This window comes from Narcine bancroftii, chromosome 12 (assembly GCF_036971445.1).
Source record: "Narcine bancroftii isolate sNarBan1 chromosome 12, sNarBan1.hap1, whole genome shotgun sequence".
NCBI classification, from domain to species: domain Eukaryota; kingdom Metazoa; phylum Chordata; class Chondrichthyes; order Torpediniformes; family Narcinidae; genus Narcine; species Narcine bancroftii.
Window position 1 is genome coordinate 3,843,785 of NC_091480.1, and position 17,707 is coordinate 3,861,491.

General features: G+C 41.5%; 1 protein-coding gene across 7 annotated transcripts in view; it reads right to left on the reverse strand.

The window, feature by feature from the left end:
- The window catches only part of nlrc3 (NLR family, CARD domain containing 3), a 71,673-nt gene that overhangs the window by 43,805 nt on the left and 10,161 nt on the right, over positions 1-17,707 (reverse strand). For 6 of the 7 annotated variants that reach the window (XM_069905306.1, XM_069905300.1, XM_069905299.1 and 3 more), the window contains 2 exons: positions 6,281-6,502; positions 2,742-3,002 (listed from right to left, as the gene is read on the reverse strand). In XM_069905306.1, the coding sequence (XP_069761407.1) occupies positions 2,742-3,002; positions 6,281-6,287 (268 nt within the window). In that variant the 5' untranslated portion in view covers positions 6,288-6,502. The remainder of the gene's footprint in view (positions 1-2,741; positions 3,003-6,280; positions 6,503-17,707) is intronic. The other variant, XM_069905303.1, reaches the window with a different exon arrangement.

Consider the following 17,707-nt stretch of genomic DNA (forward strand, 5'->3'; position numbering starts at 1 on the left):
AATTCTCCGCCCGCCAGATTGGTGGGGACAAGCTCATTAGAACTACTTAAAATGGAGGGATATAGATATTTGACAGATGGGGAGAAAGAGAGCAATGGGGACTTGAGGCTAATAATAGATCAGCCACAACCATTCTGAAGAATGGAGCAGGTTTGGGAAGCTGAGCTAAACTCTTGCTCCTTCTTTATTATGTTTAACAACCAACACCAGTAACCCACCAGCCTGAATCACAAGCATGCTGGCTCCGCAGTATAATCAATTAAACCCAACTCTGCAGAGGGTAGCATAATTGCAGAACTGGAGAAGGTGGTGGGATGCACAGACATTTGATGTCTCTGAAGGGACTCTCTTTCTCTTCTTGGTAACAACGCCAGATTACTGGGGTCTCTTTGCTTGCCTTTATGGGCAGTCAAAAGTAAACAAATTTTGCATATTTATGTACATGACAATAAAGGAACCATCTGAAGGCAGTTCAGGGAGGAACCAGAGGAGGAGGAGACAAAGAGGGAAAGAAAAGAGGGTAGACCAGCTTTGTTCAGTTTGTGTTATCTGTGAATATATTCTTCATTTGAGTGATGGTTACATGGAATGTTTCCCACATGAATGTGATGTTAGCAGATGAGAGGGATCATGTTTCTGCTGAGTTAAGCTATTCTCTGTGCAATGAATACATTTCCTAACTTTACATGTAGAAAATTTGGGAAAGGGAACAGTGACATCCTGAAACATAGCAATATTCCAAGAGGATATGTTGTCTGTGTTCAGGCACATGAAGGTGGTTAAATTCCTGGGGAGTGACCAAGTGTATTTTAGGATGTAGTGAGAGACAAGGGATGAAATTGCAGGGACCTTGGCAGAGATTTGTTTTATCTTCCATAGCCATGGTGAGCCTCTGGAAGATTAGAGGGTGGCTAATGTAGGACCTTGATCTGAGAAATCCAAGCAAGAGAACTGCAAGCTGGTGAGGCTAACATCTGTGTCCAAAACCAGTCGCTTGCTTACTCCTCTTGCCTTTCCTGGTGATCACCATCTATCTGCCGGCTTCCCTTAGATGTGACCATTTCAGTGAAAGTCTCATTCAAGATGTTCCTAGCATTCTGGATGATCCTGAGTGCATCCGACTGCAGCTCCAGTTCCACGACCCTGTCTGTCGGGAGACCTCATGGGTACACTTCCCACAGATGGGGTCAGCATGGCGGGTTCAAGGATCCCTGACTTCCCATATCTGGCAGGAGGGCCATTCTACTGCCCTGACTACCATCCTGCCTACTGAGGTTCAAGGTACCTTCTCTGCCTCTGCTCATCAAAGGCTCTAGAGCTAAAACCTCAAAATTACATTCACACACTGAACCAGCTCCACAGTGGCTACTCTAGTTGAGCTTCTTTTTCCTCTTATTGGCTCCAGGGCCCATTCACCTCCTTTAAATCTCGCACCTCCACCAGCAATCGCATCTCCTATTGACTGCAATGAACCAAAGGAGAAACGTACTATAAACAATTGCTGAGGGAAATTACCTATTAGAGTTTTTTGAAGAAATCTCAAGTAGGATAGACAAAGGAGAGGCTGTGGATGTTATCTATTTAGAATTTCAAAAGGCTTTCGATAAGATGCCGCATATTAGGCTGCTGAATAAGATGAGGGCCGATGGAATTACAGGGAAGTTATTAAACTGGTTAGAAAAGTGGCTGATCGGCAGGAAGCAAAGGGTCTAAATTAAGGGTTCCCGTTCTGGATGGCTGCCTGTAATTAGTGGTGTTCCGCAGGGGTCAGTATTGGGACCACTGCTGTTTACAATTTATATTAATGACTTGAATGGTTTTGTGGCCAAATTTGTGGATGACACCAAGATAGGTGGCAGAGCAGGAAATGTAGTAGAAACCGTAAAGTTGCAGAAGGATATAGATTAGGAGACTGGGCAAAATTATGGCAGATGAGATTTAACATAAAGGTACAGTTGTACATTTTGGCAGTGGAAACAAACAGGCAGATTATTACTTGGATAGGGTGAAAATTCAGACCTCGGATGTGCAAAGGGACCAGAGTGTCCTCGTGCAAGGAAACCTAAAGGTTAATGACCAGGTGAAATTGGTAATGAAGAAAGCAAATGCTATGTTGGCATTCATTCAAGAGGAACAGTGTACAAGAGTAAAGAAATGTTAATGCGGCTCTTTGGGGCACTGGTGAGTCCTCATTTGGAGTACTGTGTACAGTTTTGGGCCCTCTATCTTAGAAAGGATGTGATGTTGTTGGAGAGGGTGCAGAGGAAATTTACTAGGATGATTCCCGAAATGCAAGGGCTAACGTACGAGGAGGTTTGGCAGTTCTTGGATTGTTTTACGGAACAGACTCAATGGGCCTTTGTCTTGTGATCTGTGATCTCTATGGAGTCCACTTTCATACAAATGATCTTTGTATCCACAGTGACCTTATATTTGGGTGCTGCAACAACCTTTTCCCATCCCCGACACTCCTTCCCCTGCCTATCCTCCTTGTTTTCTTTCTCTCTGCTTCTCTTCTGGCTGCTCCTTTTCTCTTTTGCCATTCCTGCACTTTGGAGAAAGATTGAACCGAAATCACTGATGTCCATGGGTACAATGTTCCCTTCTGCTGCCTTTCTACATTGCTGTGTCAAACCCTCTGTCACGTGAGAGGGAAGGGCGAGCCTGTGATCACCCTCCCATGCCTGTAACCCAATGAGACCTGACAAGATGGCAGAACACATGAAATAAAAACATCTCACCGTAGACTGTAATTAAAAGGTAGAGCTGTGAGTTAGTGGTCTCAATGAAGGTCTGCAAAGACTCAGAGGCTGTGCTTCCTTTCCCAGCGAGGACATCAATCACTGCCTTTGCTTTGTCTGATGAGGTGGTCAGTTCCTGAATCTGATTGACTTCTTCATTGCTCATCAGATCCTGCCTCTTCATGTAGCGGATTATCACCTCCAGAAAGGGGCCACTAATGGATTTTACAAGGTGCTTCCGATATTTGTTGATCCAAACACCTAAAACACACACAAGATACAAAAGGGATTGAACAAAAATCACAATTCACATTTCATATTTCAAATGAAGTTCAACAATGTTAGCTGCAACCATCTCCATTGCCTGAGCACCTGTAACATAGCTAAAACATCCATAGGCCTTTCATAGGAATGTTATCAATGAAGCAGTGGAACAAAACCATGAAGATATTGAGGTAGGTGCCAAGTGCTTGGGTTTGAAAGACATTGTAAAGATAGAAGGGGAATTCCAGAGCTGATCATCCATTAAGAGGCTGGTGGTCCAACAATTAAATCAGGGCAGTGCCATAAGTAGCACAGAGATCTCAGAGCAGTCAAAACTGGCATAGTATATGTCATGAGAAAGGCATATCTCAGATTGAGATTCAATGGCTATGATATGAGCAGCTTCATCTTCTACAAACCAGTGAAAAATATTGATGTGATACCCAATAAAGACAGATTAGACACCATCCAGTCTGGGCAGCTCAGATCTGTGCCCTCAAAACCACAAATTCAGTTGACTTGGGGTTCTCAGTTGTGTCAGTGTTCATTTCCAAATGATGCTTGCTCAATCTGTCAGCTTCCTCAATGAGCATCACCAATTCTGGTGTGACATTATACATAGAACAGTTCACCACAGAACAGGCCCTTCAGCCCATAACGTCTGCTAGCTGAACAACCAAAGGAACTGTTCACACTAACCATCCAAAACACTGATATTCTTGAAACAATATTTATTTGTATAGATGAAATCATTTTAAAATTAAAATATTACAACTTTAAAAAATTTTGACATACACCACGGTAACAGGCCATTTTAGGCCACAAGTCTATGCCACCCAATTTACACCCCTGGTACTTTCAAATGGTGGGAGAAAACCAGAGAACCTGGGGTAAACCCACGCAGACGCAGGGAAAATGTACAAACTCTTTACAGACAGCACAGAATTTGAACCCCGGTCCCAATCACTGGTGCAGTGAAGGCATTGCAGTAACCATTATGCCAACCATGTGCATGTCTGCATGTGTTTTATGTCTGGTTGTGTGTCTGCGCATTTTGCACTGATGACTGGAGAAGGCTGTCTCAGTAAGCTTTGAACATCATTTTCCTTTTACTGGATCCATTTGCAGAATCATCACAGAAGCCCTGGAGAAGCCAGGAACAAAAACCATGTGATCAGCTTCTTTAAAAGATAGGGTTCATTGTTCAAGAGGCCATTTTAAGGAAACAGCACAAGAGTAATGAGCTCTTCAACTTCCTTTGTGGGTTTGAGAAACCCACTTGGCCTTATTGTGTGGTTATAGTCAAATTATCAGAGTTCTTCCCGTTAGTATAGAGGGATGAGAGACCACTTCGACTGACCCACAAAAAGGGTTTTAAAGTTGCAGAAAAAATACTGCACTCGACTCAACTGACTCATATAAAAGGTTCTAACTACATAAGAAGGCACTTATCTAAAAAGTACATTTTTCTGAAGCACCTCAATAAGGGTTTCACAAGTAATCAATGTTCTGTCACCCCCAGTCTTTGTCACCCACTTCAGGAACTGCTAATTTCACCTGAAAGCCTGCGTGTCTCACCATTCTAAGGCCTGTGTGCTTCTCAACCATCTTAAAGCCCATTGGAAAAAATAACATATAATTAAAAAAATAAAGTCACAGTATTTGAACAAATTTGGGAACCGTACATGGAACATAACAGAGGGCTTGCCTCGGACCTCCACCCCCTAAAATGAGAAGACGACGAAATGAACTGACCCAGTGTGTAAAAGTAGATGACACAATTTTCTTGTTTATTTTCATTGTGTGATGACATTGTTTAATGGGTTTATTGTATTGTATATGTTGAACATTTAATGGGTTTGGAGGGGGGTGGGAAGGAGGGAGGGAAGGGTTACCAGAAGGAAGCAGTTTTGAATATGTGATTACAGACACAATGATAATTAAAAGATTACAAACATGTACTTCAAACTGCAAGAGAAAGAGAACGATGAAATAAGCTGTAAACCCAAACAAAGGTGGGAACAAGATCTAAACATAAAGATAAAGAATGAAACATGGGAAAAGCTATGCTCTGGAACTAAGAGAAATACAATAAACACGAGGTTACGCATGATACAATATAATTGGTTTCACAGGCTATATATCACGCCCCAAAAGTTAAATAAATTGGACCCAACAGTATCAGATAGATGTTTTCGCTGTAAGAAGGAAACGGGAACAACAGTACATGCAATTTGGGCATGTGAGAAAGTGGAAAAGTTTTGGGAAGATCTGAATCAGGTATTAAATAAAATCACAAAAAATAACATATCAAAAAATCCAGAGATCTTTCTTCTAAGTAATATAAGAAGTAAAGAACTTGGCCTCGATTTGGATGAAGCACAAAAAAGATTTATTATGATAGCCTTCGCTGTAGCAAAAAAATGTATAATGTCAACCTGGAAATCAGAAGAGAGCCTGAGAATACAGCAATGGTACATAGAAATGAATAAATGTATTCCATTGGAAAAAATAACATATAATTTAAGAAATTACATCACAGTATTCGAACAAATTTGGGATCCGTACATGGAACACAACAGAGAAGTCCTACCGCGGACCTCCACCCCCTAAAATGATAGAATGAGAAGTCGAAATGAACTGACCCAGTAGATGACACAATTTTCTTGTTTATTTTCATTGTGTGATGACATTGTTTAATGGGTTTAATGTATCGTATATGTTGAACGTTTAGTGGGTGGGGAGGGGGTGGGAAGGAGGGTGGGAAGGGGGGTGGGAAGGGGGGTGGGAAGGAGGGAGGGAGGGAGGGAAGGAGGGAGGGAAAGGAAAAATGACTGTGTATATTCAAGAGGGAAATGTTTCTGTGTATTTTGTCAATATGGTTCATAGTGTGAAAAATTTTTAAAAATTTAAAAAAAAAATAGATGGAAGTGTGTTCGGTCTTCCTCATTAATATGTTGTCAGGTGTCTCTGGGGGACTTACACAGTCCATGAAATAGGGGCAACATTTTACAATGCTTTCATGGGATGAGAAATATTGATGGCCAGACCAGCATTTAATGACCACCCTAAGTCCTTGAAAAAGGGATGAAAGGTACCTTGGGAGAAGATCCCAATGCCTGGAATAGCTGTGCCTTTGGGGTCTTTTTAAGCACAGGTAAAATCAACGTTGTTGTGGACCCAGAGACAGATGGGGAAGATGGCAGACATTCTACCCCATTTAGTGAACCATATGGGTTTGACGGTTACCATTACCGAAACTAACATTGACAAACCTTCCATCGTGTCACACAGGCTGCAGCTTTAGGAGGTGCGAGTAGCTTCTTCCAATGCGGTGCCACGTCATCAGTCAATCTATGTTCTGCTGGTTCTGGTGGAAGTAATGTTGACCCTTCTCTGGCACTAGCTCCAACAAACATCACCCAGGAACAGCTTAACGTCACAGTCTGAACAACTTTGTCCACAGTTGCCATTCAGTTCACCCTTTCTTCATGCTGCTGCAAGATAATTTTAGATTTTAATTCAATATTGAAAACTTAAAAACATAATTTGTTTGTTTTTCTCCTGTATCAGGCCCAGTTTTTTCTTCCTTAAACAGTCTGAGGGACTATCACGAAGCAATGAACTGAGGGTCCTGCAATGTTACCTCTGCTTTTAATTTTTAAAAAAATTTAGACATACAATACAGCAACAGGGCCTTTCGGCCCACAAACCTATGCCACCCAATTACATCCAATCGACCTACATCTCTGGTACATTTTTGAACAAAGGAAGGAAACTGGAGCACCGGGGAAACCTGCGCAGACATGGAGAGAATGGACAAACTCCTTACAGACAGCACCGAATTTGAACTCCGGTTGTTGGTGTTATCACAGTGTTATGCTAACCGCCTCACTTACCATGCCACCCTTCCACAGATACTGCTTAACCTGCAGTGTAGTTCTGGCATGTTCTACATCTCTTGCCTGCTATTCACAAACACAGAGCGTTCTAATCATCTGGAATACTACCCTCTATACTATAGCAATAAACTCTTCAAACAATACTGTGATGCCTCTCCTTTTACTTCCTCACCGAGCCCGACTGAAAAAGACCACCTCTGGAATGCTGAGTTGCCAGTCTTGCCTTTCTTTCAGCCATGTCTCTATGACAGCAACAATATAATAACCCATGTGTTCATCACCAGCCTCAGTTCACTGGCCTTGAATTAATTTCACTTCAACCTTGCTTTCCTCCCTGCTGGAAAAGTCTGGGTTAGGGCAGTCATTCGTAAATTGGGTCGAGACACTGTATCACATACCCAGGGCCAGAATTGTTACCAATGAGCAAACATCTCCAGCTTTCCCACTAACAAGATCTAGTAGATAAGTTGTCCACTGTTCCTGTCTCTATTCATATTGACTATTGAATTGGCAGAAGCCATCCACCGGGACCCGGGTATTAAGGGATTTAGAGTGGGCCAGGAAGAACACAAAATTAATTTATTTGCTCAAGATGTGTTGATGAAACCAGTGGGGTCATTGGCCAAGTTGCAACCCACTCTGGAAGATTATGATAAAATCTCAGGATACAAAATCAATTTGATAAGAGCGAAATAATGCCACTAACAAAAGGGAACTATAAAGAATATCAGCTTTACAAAAGGGATAAAGTATCTGGGACAAGGGTTGACAATAACGTACAGAATTTAGACAAACTGAATTATCTCCCTCTGCTTGGAAGGATCAAGAAAGACCTGTGCAGGTGGATGAACCAGTCCACAATGTTGATGGCCAGGGTTAAATGTATTAAATGCGATGCCAAGGCTGCAAGACCTCTTTCAATCTTTGCCCTTGCCAATGTCCCAGTTTTTTTTTTTTAGAAACACTCAACGGAAGTGTTAGGCAATTTCTTTGGAGGGGCAAGGTGGCTAGAGTCTCCATGGAGAAATTAACTTGAGACTATAGTCAGGAGGAATGAGGCTCCCAGACTTCAAAAAATATTATTGGGCAGCCCAGTCGAGGTTTATAGCCTTGCTCTTTGAGGGAGATGGTCTATCCTCCTGGGCACAAATTGATCTATACACAGGAGAGAAGATGGCAGGAGAGCTTTTATAAATGGGACACTAAATTATTATCATGGAAAATGGAAAGTCCCATATTAAAACACATAATTCAAATATGATAGAAAATAAACTAGTTCATTGGTCTAAAAGTGGGGTTGTCTTCTAAAATGCCCCAACTCAGAATAAATTAACTCCCATGACCAAGATCCTGGACACCTGGTGCCAGGAAGGGATCAGGTGTATCGAGAACTGTTATGAGAAGGGAAAGTTCATGTCATTCAAGGAATTTTTTAAAATTTGATTGATCAAATAAGACTTTCTTCTGCTATTTTCAATTTAAGATTTTTTTTGAGGATAACTTAGGCCTGTCTGTGGTCCTGCCAGTGTGGAGTGAGATGGAGGCTCAAATTCAAAAGGGGATCACGTAAATTCTTCTCTGCTACATATCTCCTATTCGAAAATGAGGGCCTGAAACCAGGGCTTCATCACAAAGATGGGAGCCAGAGTTAGGAACCACATTTCATGAGCAATGCTGGTCTGACTTGCATCAAGACAGCAGTCATTAATGCCAGATTATAGGCTGGTACAGTACAATTTCCTGTACAAGCTGCATCTTATGCCACAAAAATTACACAAGATTAAAATCAGAAATCTCAGGATTGTGTTTTAGATTCAGCAGAGAGATGGGAACTTTTGTACATTGAACCTGGCTATGCCCCAAGGTGAGACTCTTTCGGGTAGATGTAGGGGATATTTTGGAAAAAAAAAATTACAGGGGTGGGCTTTCCTGAGCTGTTCCAGAGCTGTTCCTGCTGGGGAATATCATGGACAGGAGTTTGAGATTGTCCAAAAATCAGTTTGTAAAGAGAACCTTGGCTGTGGCCAGGAAATGTATAGCAGTTACCTGGAAGTCTAACTTCTAGCTGAGAGCATGGAAATGCAGAATTGTGTCCCCCTGGATAAAATTCACTACAATCTGAAGAGGAGTACTGCACGTACATGAAGTGTGGCAAACGTAGTTGCAGTACACTGGATAGTAGATATGATTACATCACCCCCCCCACTTCCTTTCTTTAAAAGGAGCAGTAGTGGTAAGTTCACATCAGTCCTAAAATGTCACGCCCCCAAGTTATATTTTGTATCATTTCTTTTTGTTTTGCTTTTTCCTGTACTTTAGGTTGCTCGGGTATCTTCTTGGCTATGTTATCTTTGGATCATTTCTGTGACCTATTTGTAACCATTGTCATTCTGTTGTTTTATTTTCTTTTGTAACTACAGTAAAACCTTGTTAGAATGTACTAGTTGGGGTCCAAGATTTCATACTGCATTACAGCCGAGTCGCGGAACAGATGCATATATGTCAGAGTTCCCACAGATAATCAAACCCAAATATTCCCAGTTTTCGAGGGATCTGCTATCTAGAACTAACAATTTCAATTAAAGAAAGCAAGCGTGTTCTTTTAATATTGGTTTTCTGAATTTTAATCAACTTATTTTACAGAAAAATTGAGATTTTCCCAATATTTTCCTTCAAAATGACCACTTAAAAGGAGCTGCCATGACAGGTCAAAGCGATATACAACATGGACTTCGATTGGCCCGGGGACGTCTTAACAAGGTCATTTCCATTTTTATCGACCAATCTAAAGTTCCATACTGTTGACTTCTTGGGCAAACTAACTGGATCTATTTCTTTTTTTAAAGCGATAATGAAGGTAATTTATGCAGATTAACACCTTCAAATAAACTAAATTCAAGCTGTAAATATAAAAAATGTCAGTCAAACACATCTATTAAAAATAAGTTAAATATTTAATCTATAATTTCAATTGATTCCCTTTGTCATCTTGATCAAAGAAACAGATTTTGAGGGCAAAATGCACATCAGTAATTTGTCAAACCCATCCTTCTTTCCATCCATCTATCTTTCAAAATTTGCAAAGTTTGGGGTCCACAGACACCTGCGCTATAAACGATTCCGTGGATTAATGAATCGCGTTCTAATGAGGTTTAAGTGTAGTATGTATTTATTGATTTATCGTTTTGGGGTGGGGGGAAAGACTCCGTATAATATATTCTGTAAATGGTTACAAATGTTCTCCTGTGTCGTTGAAATGCACGAGTCTGTAAAATCAAAAATAAAGTATTCCAAAAAAAATCTTCCTCCATCTTAAATATCCCCAATGGCTCGGCCTTTACAGCCGTCCACAACAACAAATTCCACAAACTTACCATCCTCTAGGTAAACAAATGATCATTTCTGTTCTAAAGGGATGCGTTTGTATTCTGAGGCTGTGCCCTTTGGTCTCAGACTCTCCCCACCACAGGAAACATCCTCAAGATGTATACTCTATCCAGGCCTTTCAGTATTCAATAGGGTTCTATGAGATCCACTCTCATCCTTCTAAACTCAAGGGAATAGATTCTCAGTGGCATCAAATTGTCCTCACTTGAAAAGCCTTTCACTCAGGGATCATCCTTTTAATTTGTAAACCACCTCTGGACCCTCTCCAATCCCAACACATCTTTCTTTGGATATGGAGCCCAAAACTGCTCACAATAATCCAATGCCTTTTAAAGCCTCAACATCACATCCTTGCTTTTATTCTATTCCCCTAAAAATAAACACTAGCATTCCAATTACCTTCCTTACCACTGACTCCTCATGCAAGTTAACCTAAGGAATCTTTCACAAGTACTTCCAAGTCCCTCTGCACCTCTGATTTCTGAACACACTGCCCGTTTAGAAAATAGTCAACACCTTTCTAACACCAAAGTGCATGATCAAACACTTCTCTACACTGTACTCCATCTGCCATTTCCTTGCCCATTCTCCTAACCTGTCCATGTTCTTCTGCTTCCTCAAAACTACCTGCCCATCTTTTTATCATCTGGTGACTGTTCTGTGTCATCTTCAATCCTGGCACTGGGAGGCAACTACCCCGATTCTCATCTTCAGCAGCAGAAGCATCTATCTACCCTCTTCACTATCAAGTTCCTACAACTCGTCCTGAGAACCATTGAACAATATGGCCCAGAAACAGGCACTGCTAGTCCTTGAACTCTTGCTCTTCTTCCCTGTGCAGCCAAGCCAGCCAATGGTGTGGAGAACCTGGCTGTCTCGAATTGTAGGACATTGACAGTACAGCACAGGGAACAGTCTCTTCAGCTTGTGCTGACAATTATACCAATCTGAACTATCCCTTATATCTGCACCTGGACTATGTCCTCCATTCTGTGCCTGTCCATGAGTCTGGTTCCTCCACCTCCCCTGACAGCATGTTCCAAGTACCCACCTCTATGTGTAAAAAAAACTTGCTACACAATTCTCTTTTCAATTTTTCCTCTCTCATCTTAAAAATACTTCTGGTATTTAATATTTGCACCCAAGGGGTAAAAAAAAGACTCATCTACCCTTTCTGTACTTCTCAGAATTGTATAAACTTCTGTCAGGTTTCCCCTTAGCCTTCACATTTTCACCAACCTCTCCTTGTATCTAATTCTCTTTAATTCAGGCAATATATGGTCACTATGGTTCATAGTGAGAAAAATAAAAAATTTAAAATAAAAAAAATTCAGTCAATATATGGTGAACCTCCTCTGAACCTTCCCCAAAACCATCACATCCGTCATTGCAAGCTGAACTGCACACAATACTTCAAATGTAACGTAACCAAAGATGTATATGGCTATAATGCAACTTGCCAACATTTTTATTCAATGCCCCAACTGATGAAGACAAGCCTACCATATGCCTTCTTTACCAACCTAAATACTCTTCTTGCCATTTTCCGGGACTAATGGACTTTTATCCTTCGAGATTTCTCTTTATCAATGCTCCTGACAGTCCTGCTATTTACTGTATCCTTTTGATTTGCATTTGACCTAAAAAAAACCCACCTCCCACTGTCTGAATAAAACTACATCTGTCATCTTCACCCAAATTTCTACCTGCTGCATCCTTTGTCAACCTTGCTATCCCAAATTTTTGTATGATCTGCAAACTTACTAATCAGGCCATCTACATTTTCATCGAAAGTATTAACATTTATCACAAATTACAGGAGGTCCCAGCACTGATCCCTGTGGAACATTGCTGGTCTCAGTTCTGGAGATAGAATTATGACTTCCACCACTGCCCTCTGCCTTCCATGACCGAGCCAATTTACCAACTCATCATGGATCCCATTTTATGGCTCAGCTGACCATAAATAAACTTGACAAAAAGCTTTACTAAAGTCAAAGTAGACAACATCCATAGCTCTCCCTCATCAATCAAAAACTTCCCCATAAACTGCAGGACATCACCCACACAAAGCTATGCTGACTGTCCCTGGTAGCTCAATTTTTTTCTAAAAAATCCATTCTGAAAAAAATCTTCTCCAGTAATTTTCCTACCATTGATGCAAGGTTCACTGGTGTATAATTTCCTGGTTTATCTTTGTTGGTCTTTTGAAACATTAGCTATTCTTGCCCATGACTAAGGAGTCAGTTTTACAACATGGAAACAGACTATCTACAAGTAGTTTCAAGAAGCCCTTGTCAACATACTTAACAAATTTGGCCATTCTAAACCTCTGGCATTAATGACATCCAAGTCAATATTGGGGAAATTAAAGTCTCCCACTCTGAGTGCAGTTGTGACACTCTCCCTGATAAACAAAGTAATGTCTCCACATTTTTTGCCTCCTTCTCCATCCCATCTAAAACAAACAAATTGTAGAACATTACAGCATAGTACAGGCCCTTTGGCCCATGATGTTGTGCCAACCGATAGAAACCTACTCAACAAACTAAACTTCCTGTACCTTACACCCCATAACCCTCTAATTTTCTTGTATCCACATGCCTATCTAAGAGTACTTTAAAAGTCCCTATTGTACCAGCTCTGGCAATGCATTCCATGCACCCACTACACTGTGTAAAAAAAAAACTTACCCCTGATGTCTCACTAAACTTTCCTCCCCCCACCTTATTTAGATCTCCTCTGGTGTTTACTAGTCTCGCCCCAGGAAAAAAATGCTGACTGTCTATGCCTCTCATAATCTTGTAGAACTCTATTAAGTCACCTCTCATCCTTCTCCACTCAAAAGGGAAAAGATCAAGCTCTGTTAACCTTGCCTCATAAGGCACATCCTCCAATCCTGGTCAATCTCTTCTGCTCCCTCTCCACAGCTTTCACATCCTTCCTGTAATGAGGCAACCAGAAGTGAACACAACATTCCAAGTGTGGTCTTACCAGAGTGCAATATTACCTCACATCTCTTGTACTCAATCTTACCCCCCCCCCCCCCCCCCAACTAAAGAAGCTCAGCATATCACAAGCCTTTTGAACTACCCTATCATTCAGTACAACAACCTTGAGAGAGCTATGGATATGAACCCTGAGATCCCTCTCTTCTTCCACACTGAAATCCAGGAACATTGACCTGCCAATCCTGTCCATGTTGCAGCCATATCTCCATAATGGCCACATCATCATTCCAATTACTAATCCAAGCTAATCTGCCTCACCCACAATACTCCTTGCATTGAAATAAACACAGTCGAACTACAAATTCACTGATGATGCCACCATTGTTGGTGAATCACTGAAAATGAGGAGTCAGAGTGCAGGATGGAGATTAGAATCGTGTTTGGGTGGTGCCAGAACAACAATCTTGTTCTCAAATTGACCAAGACCAAGGAACTTATTGTTAATTTTAGGAAATATTGAGGGACCTCACATGTGTCTGCATTGATGGGACAGAGGTGGATAGGGTCACATCCTTCAAGTTCCTGGGCGTTCATATTTCTGAAGATCTTTCCTAGAGCCAGCATATTGAGGTAAGTGTGAAGAAGGCACAACAATACCTCTATTTTCTAAGAAGTCTGAGGAGATTTGGCATGTCATCATATAATCTATCAAACTTCTGCAGGTGCACCGTGGAAAATATACTGACTGATTTCATCACAGTTTAGTGTGGCAATACATGTACCCAGCAACATAGAAGGCTGCAGAAGGTAACAAACATAGCCAGGCCCATCACAGGCTCTGACCTCCCATCCATTGCAGGCACCTCAAGAAAGCAACCAACATCATAAAGGACTTTCCCCCACCCCTCTTTATTAACCTGGTCACAACCTCTTCTCTCAGCAACCTTTGAACAGAAGGTACAGAAGTCTGAAGACTAGATTCAAGAACACTTTCTTTTCACAAGCTATTGGACTCTTAACTATCCCCTTGTTACACTATACATGAACTGCTGTGACACCACAAAAGGACTGTATGCACCGTTGCAAAGTCTCTTTCTTTGCACTAGGATTACTGTGAATATTTAATATCTTATGTATTCACTGTATTTGTAATTCAATTAAGTTAGTTAGAACAATGCTATCAACACGCCAGTGACCTGGGTTAAATATGGCACTTAATTTTCTTTTAAATTTATACTTTTTTAAAATTTAGCCATACAGCACACAAGCCTGTGCCGCCCAATTACAGCCAATTGACCTACAACTCCCAGTAAGTTTCAAATGGTGGGAGAAAACCAGAGCCCCCAGAGGAAACCCAGAGAGACATAGAGAGAACGTACAAACTCCTTCCAGACAGTGTGGGATTTGAACCCCGGTCCTGATCATCGGCGCTGTAACAGCGTTGTGATGACTGTGCCATCCCGGTCTAAAAGGAGTTTATATGTTCTCCCCTTGACCCACATGGGTTTCCTCTGGGGGCTCTGATTTTCACCCAAGTTCCATAGATGTACAGAGTAATAGATTAATTGGTCACAGGGGTGTATTTGGGCGCACAGCTTGTGGGCCAGAAGAGCCTAGTATTACAGTGCTACAGGTCTTAAAAAAAAAATGCTTATTATGGTAGTTTTTTTAAACAGAACAATCCCTGTCCAGCTGGAATTTCAGTGCATGTGCACATTGCGCATCTCAATTATTCCTGATCATGGTCATTACTCCCCCTGCCTTCCTTTCAGACTTACTTGCCCAGCATCTGCCATCCCCTCAACTCTTACACCTGTTGTTCTGCTTCCAACCCCAGTGCAACTCTGGTTTAAACCCTCACGTGCAGCACAAGTGAACCTCCATGTGAGGATATTGTCCCCTCAAGTTAAGGTCTAACACGTCCCTCTTCTACAGATTCTACCTGCTTCGCAAGAGAGCCCACAATGATCCAAATATCTGAATCCCTCCCTCCTCTGCCAGATCCTTAACCATGCAATAAACTGTATTATCTTTCAGCATCTTGCCTTATTAGTAAAGTAATCCTGAGAATATAACCTTGGAGGTCCTGCTTTTTAACTTGCCGACTAGCTCCCTGAACTCATTCTGCAAGACCACATCTCCCTTCCTATCTATATTATGGTACAAACATGGACCACAACCTCTGGCTCCTCTCCCTCCCCTCAGAATGTCGTTTTTCAATCTACAATATCCAACTCACATCCATATTGCTTGGTTCAATTGAAGATATAGGTTTCAGAATTCCATCATAGAACACATTACATATAGTACAACTGCTTCAGTTCATGATTTGATGCCAAATTATATAAACCTACACAGCAATCAACCCCTTCCCTTCCTCTCAGCCCCAAACCCTCCATTTTTCTTCTTTATGCACATGATTAAGAAATCATGGGAAGAGGAGCAGGTGATCCCTTGCTCCCTCGAGCCTGCCCTGCCATTCAACACAATCACTACCTCAACTCTACTTCTGTGCCAGTTCACACAACCCTCAATCCTCTGGATCTTTCAGATATTCATCTACCTCCACCTCTAATGTTCTAGCCTCCACAATCCTCTTGTGAGAGAATGCTAAACATTCACCACCCTCTGGAAACAAAATTTCTACACACCTTCATTTTAAATGACCAGTCCCTTCTCCTGTAACTATGTTCCCTCATTTGACATTCTCCATCTCGTGAAAACATCTCAACATCCACCTGACAATCCCTTCAGGATTTTTATATCTCATAAGATCCCCCTTAATTCTTCCAAACTTCAGAGAATATAGACCCAAACTGGTTGGCCTTTCCATGAAGTCAATCTTCACCAAAGGCCTCTTACATTCCAGATTATTGATTAATAATTTTCTCATTCCACAATAGAAAATCTAAAATATCAATTTCTCTTGTTGGCTCCTCAATGACAGTGATGTAGAAAACCATCAAAATATGATGCTGCCAATATTTTCTACATTTGCTCCTTGATCGTTTTCAGGGGCGAGATCCTTCCTCTCTACTGGACGTGAGTGGAGTAGTGTTTACAATACACAGACAGAGGGAGGTCTGAGAAAGGTGGAGAGAGAGAGAGATACACAAGGGGACATTTCAGCAGCCAATTAAACTACAATTCAGAATCAATAAACAAACTACTGGAGGAACTCAGAGAGTCAAGCAGTCTCTGTGGAGGCAAAAAAAAAAAGGTTGACACTCGGGGCAGAATCCTGTGTCAAGATGGAGAGTCCCAAACTGAAATGCTGATCTCGAGAAATGTGTTTTTTTGCAGCCTCATGCATCAAAAGTCTTCTGGGTGTGGAAATAAACTGGGGAAACTTACGTGGTCACAATATATATAGATCACACAGGCAGCCCCGCAGGTCAGGGCTGGACCTGGCTCACAGGAGATGTGTGACAGCCTTGTCCCATTGATGTGATCTACCCGATCATTATTTGAAGAGAACGTGCAAAATTGTTTAGGATCCCTTACACACATCTTTCAGCTCTTCCCATCGGGGGAAGAGATACAGGAGGATCAGAGCCAGCACCACCAGGCTGAGGAACAGCTTCTTCCCACAGGCAGTGAGAATGCTGAACAGCTGAATGAACCACTCACACTAACCATCCGAGACTCTACTATCTGTTAAACTATATTGTCTATCCGTGTGTTGTGTCTGGTTGAGTGCTTGAATGTTTATGCACCCCAGACCAGAGAATACAGTTTTGACGGGTTGTACTTGTACAATCAGACGATAATAAACTTGAACTTAAACTACTCCTTCCTTTACTTCCAAACCCTTACACTTCAACAATATTAAGCAGGCAAACAAATAATATACTTAAAATGTGGACACATTCAATTTCTTTTGGAATAATTGACTGAATTCCACTGTCTTTGTGAATATTTCAACTTTGCTAATCTTTGCATTAAACTCCAAGCACCTTCGGAGTCACATACACGTCTCTAATTATCAGCACTGTGGCCAGTTGACTGTAGACACAACATTCATGCAAGTGACACGTTGAAAGCTGGAAGCCTCCAAACCAGAAACCACACCAAATCCAGAAGCCTGCACCCTGATGCAGTCCTGCACACGTACTCTGCGCAAGATATCTGCAATCAGATCAGCCACTAACTCTTCTTTTCTGCACCCAATTTATTTTTATTGTTCATGCAAAACATAAAATGATTTCCATCACGTTGTCCATACAGCATGTTACAGGCATACATTCCACAACACAGAGAAAAACATGGAGGTAGCACCTTTCATACACAAGGGCACCTCAAGGTGTGTGATAGACAATTCCAGGCCACAGTCCTTGCTACAATGTGGCAATGCTGCAGAGGCTGACACAGACGTAAAACCATATGATTTAGAGACTTGAAGGAATAAATGGCCATTATCCTTCCTGAGCCATTGCCTCAACAAACCACTTTAATCTTTATT